At 39.2% G+C, this 4,438-nt stretch overlaps 1 protein-coding gene across 1 annotated transcript; it reads left to right on the forward strand.

The window, feature by feature from the left end:
• On the forward strand, window positions 588–2,618 carry LOC104777036 (probable 9-cis-epoxycarotenoid dioxygenase NCED5, chloroplastic). Its single transcript, XM_010501223.2, has one exon. It carries the CDS (start codon window positions 617–619, stop codon window positions 2,396–2,398), a length of 1,782 nt encoding a protein of 593 aa, XP_010499525.1. The 5' UTR covers window positions 588–616; the 3' UTR covers window positions 2,399–2,618.

Raw genomic sequence — 4,438 nt, forward strand, 5'->3', positions numbered from 1 at the left:
GAATCTTCACAAGTTCGCATGCAGGTGATAGTTTCGAGTATTCTGGAAGTTCTAACGCCCGAATCATCAAGGAATCAACATATCGTCTGTTGCGTGTCGATTTACTGTATGTTTTCATATGTTACATGTACTTTTTAATCTGTTTGTTACAAACGAAAAAGATATTACAATATTTTCAAGTGAAATAAGTAAAGAAAAAATATTTAATAGCTTTATGTAAAAGAAACGGACATCTTCAATAATGACGTAACCTCACGTGCATGGTCAAAGTGATAAGTTGAGAATCATTTCCCCGATAGTTTTATGTGGTTCTTACTGATAATTTACTAATTTGTTACGTATTACTTTGTAGACTAATTTCCTCGACTTTAAATTAAACTAAAAATAGTTTAGTACTTTCGGCATTGGCTTCGAGGAATAAAAATATTTATTATTAATCATGATTACTTTCCTTTGTTTATTATTATGTAAGTAAAAAAGAAACAAAGTATTAAAATACAAATATTTCTGAGTCCCAACCTCAAAGCAAAGTCTATATAAACTCAAACTCTCTCTCTCTCTCAAATTCTCAAAACCTCTCTCAATCTTGTTTATTTTTATAACTCTTTAAGCTCTCATGGCTTGTTCTTACGTATTAACACCAAACCCAACCAAACTCAATCTCTCCTTTGCACCGTCCGATCTCGACGCTCCTTCTCCGTCCTCCTCCGTTAGTTTCACCGACACTAAACATGGGCGCCGTAGTAAACTCTCGTCAACAAACTCATCAATCTCAGACAGTACTACAACTCTAGTAAATTTCCCGAACTACCCTTCTCCGAACCCCGTAATTCCCGAGAAGGACACTTCACGTTGGAACCCTCTCCAACGAGCCGCCTCCGCCGCTCTCGACTTCGCCGAAACCGCATTGCTGAAACGCGAACGTTCTAAACCTCTCCCTAAAACCATTGATCCTCGCCATCAGATCTCCGGTAACTACGCTCCGGTGCCGGAACAACCCGTTAAATCATCTCTCTCCGTTGACGGAAAAATCCCTGACTGCATTGACGGCGTTTATCTCCGTAACGGCGCTAATCCACTCTTCGAACCAGTTTCTGGTCATCACCTATTCGACGGTGACGGTATGGTTCACGCCGTTAAAATCATTAACGGAGAGGCGAGTTACTCGTGCCGGTTTACGGAAACCGAGAGATTGGTTCAGGAGAAACAAATCGGTTCGCCGATTTTTCCTAAAGCCATAGGTGAGCTTCACGGTCACTCCGGTATCGCGCGGCTGATGCTCTTTTACGCACGTGGTTTATTCGGTTTATTAAATCACAAAAACGGAACCGGAGTTGCTAACGCCGGTTTGGTTTACTTCCACGACCGGTTATTAGCTATGTCCGAAGATGATCTGCCTTACCAGGTTCGTATAACCGACAATGGCGATTTAGAAACGGTCGGAAGGTTCGATTTCGACGGTCAGTTAAACTCCGCCATGATCGCTCACCCTAAGATCGATCCGGAGACGAAGGAGCTGTTCGCGTTGAGCTACGACGTCGTTAAGAAACCGTATTTGAAATACTTCAGATTCTCGCCGGACGGTGAGAAATCGCCGGACGTTGAGATCCCACTCGCGAGTCCGACGATGATGCATGATTTTGCGATCACCGAGAATTTCGTAGTGATCCCTGACCAACAAGTTGTGTTTCAACTCTCCGATATGTTTCTCGGGAAATCTCCGGTTAAGTACGACGGAGAGAAAATTTCCCGGTTTGGGATTTTGCCGAGAAACGCTAAAGACGCGTCGGAGATGGTATGGGTTGAGTCGCCGGAGACTTTTTGTTTCCATCTTTGGAACGCTTGGGAGTCACCGGAGACAGACGAGGTTGTGGTGATAGGATCTTGTATGACTCCGGCGGATTCGATCTTTAACGAGTGCGATGAGCAGCTCGATAGTGTTTTGTCTGAGATCCGGTTAAATCTCAAAACCGGGAAATCAACGCGAATAACTATAATTCCCGGTTCGGATCAGATGAATTTAGAAGCTGGTATGGTAAACCGGAATCTTCTCGGAAGGAAAACCCGGTATGCCTACCTAGCGATAGCTGAACCGTGGCCTAGGGTGTCGGGTTTCGCTAAAGTTGATCTTTCTACCGGAGAAGTTAAAAACCACTTCTACGGCGGTAAAAAATTCGGTGGTGAACCTTTTTTCTTACCTAGAGGGTTAGAATCAGACGGAGAAGATGACGGTTATATTATGTCATTTGTTCACGACGAGGAGAGTTGGGTATCGGAGCTTCAAATTGTTAACGCCGTTACGATGGAGCTAGAAGCAACCGTTAAATTGCCGTCAAGAGTACCGTATGGTTTCCACGGCACGTTTGTGAATTCAGCTGATATGTTAAACCAGGCTTAGTATGAAGTAAACCGAAACCGGTTAGGGTTTGGTTTATTGTGCAGAGGCAGATTTTAGTTTTTAATTTATTTATTGAGAAGATATTTTTTTGTGAATTATTTTTTGGTTCGAAGCGGTGGGAGCCAGCTTGAAGCTTGTGTAAGTAGAAGTTTTGCTTGCTCAGCTGGTTTCTGTTGCATTTTTTTCTGGTGTACTAATATAAAATTGAAAATTTTGTTAATTACATTAATTAGTGACAATAATACTACTTCTCTTAGTTTTTATTGAACTACTATTCTTAAGGAACTACGACTAATCAACACATGTGTCATCAATACATTTATTCTTCTAATTGCATAAACCATTTGCACACATAATTAATGGTTTTGAAATTAGTATTCTGTGTTGTAAGGAAATATCATAACGACAAAGTCTAATGGAAAGGAAAGATACAAAATACTTTCAAAAGTGAGAGTGATTGGTGAACTGATAGTTACTTGGCATTAGGGTCCTTGTTGTCTCGTCGGAACTTACATAACTAGAGGAAAACTGTAAAAACAACCGTAGATCAAACGACTAATGAAATTTGTATTACGGTTGAAAATATTTTAAAATAATAATTTAATAAACATATTAGATTATATTTTTAGGGGTGATTTATTGGTGCTCGATCAAAATGTAACACGTGATGACATTATAATGACATCTATGAATTCGAGATAATTATAGGTCGTCGTATCGAAACGACTAAACCCAAGTCAGATTGCCCTAATCTGCAGATCGATAAACGGTTTGGGGGCCGCTATAAAACGATAGTTTACCACACACACACACCCAAAAAAAAAAAAAAACAAGACGTCAAACTCATTGCTTTTGTACTGCATGCGACCAAACTCATAAAATTATCGATTTTTGTGAGTTTATGTCATGGTCTGATTCAGCTAAACCCAAGTCAGATTGCCCTAATCAGATTGCCCTAATCCCAAGTCAGATTGCCCTAATCTGCAGATCGATAAACGTTTTGGGGGCCGCTATAAAACGATAGTTTACCACACACACACACAAAAAAAAAAAAAAACAAGACGTCAAACTCATTGCTTTTGTACTGCATGCGACCAAACTCATAAAATTATCGATTTTTGTGAGTTTATGTCATGGTCTGATTCAGCTAGGCATAAATATTATTTCGAACTACTACAAAATTTTACTTCGCCGCTATAGATTGCTGAAAATAGTTTATATTTTGATTTGCTTAAGGCTATGAATGGCAATAGATTTTTCATTGGTTTTTTTAGTTGTTAGATTTTTGCTTTTAGATTTTTTGGTTTTTGGTTTTTGCTGTATAGTTAAAAATTAATAAATCAAAAAGTCAAAAATAAAAACATTACGTTGAAAATAAAAGTTTTTCACAAAAATCTCAAATTATGGTTTTAGTTTCTCTTTTAAATTTGGAAAAACCCATTAAAAAACTAGTTTTCCTATTTTTTAAGGAATCCAATTTTTAAAAATCTTGAATGGTGTAACATCCGCGAACCAGAATTTGCATTTTTGGTCTGAGTGTCGATCGACATCATGGGTTTGTCGATCGACACCATCTTTTCCAATTTCGATTGGTTTGTTTTAATTGCTGTTTGGTTCGGTTTGGTTCAATTGGAAATCCCTAAACCAAGTATATAAGAGGAGAAGTGACGAATTAAGGGTTTGAGGTTGTTTTGTTTTGTCGCCGTTGAGAGAGAAAAATAGGGAAAAGGAGAGAAAGTGTTGGAGAGCCTTTGAGAGTGTTCTTGAGAGATTTTTGTCTTGTCGTTGGTGTTTTGGAGGGATCTGTGGCTGTGGAAGGGAGAGTTGTTATTGGGAACGAAGGAGAAGCTTCCTAAGGTGTTGGTTCCACCGTTTCTTATTCAAATCTTCCTGTAAAAGAGGTGAGTGTTTGACCATGGCTGATCTAAGCCTGAGATCTCTTGTGTTTGGTTGTTCCTTGTCTATTTGTGGTGTTTGCTTGCTTGGATTCCTTGTCTATTTGTGGTGTTTGCTTGCTTGGGTTTGTTGTTTTAGTGATTC

Source organism: Camelina sativa, chromosome 3 (assembly GCF_000633955.1).
Source record: "Camelina sativa cultivar DH55 chromosome 3, Cs, whole genome shotgun sequence".
Lineage (NCBI taxonomy): Eukaryota > Viridiplantae > Streptophyta > Magnoliopsida > Brassicales > Brassicaceae > Camelina > Camelina sativa.

Coding starts and splice junctions, on each gene's coding strand:
- LOC104777036 (XM_010501223.2), top strand. CDS start 617: ATGGCTTGTTCTTACGTATTAACACCAAACCCAACCAAACTCAATCTC.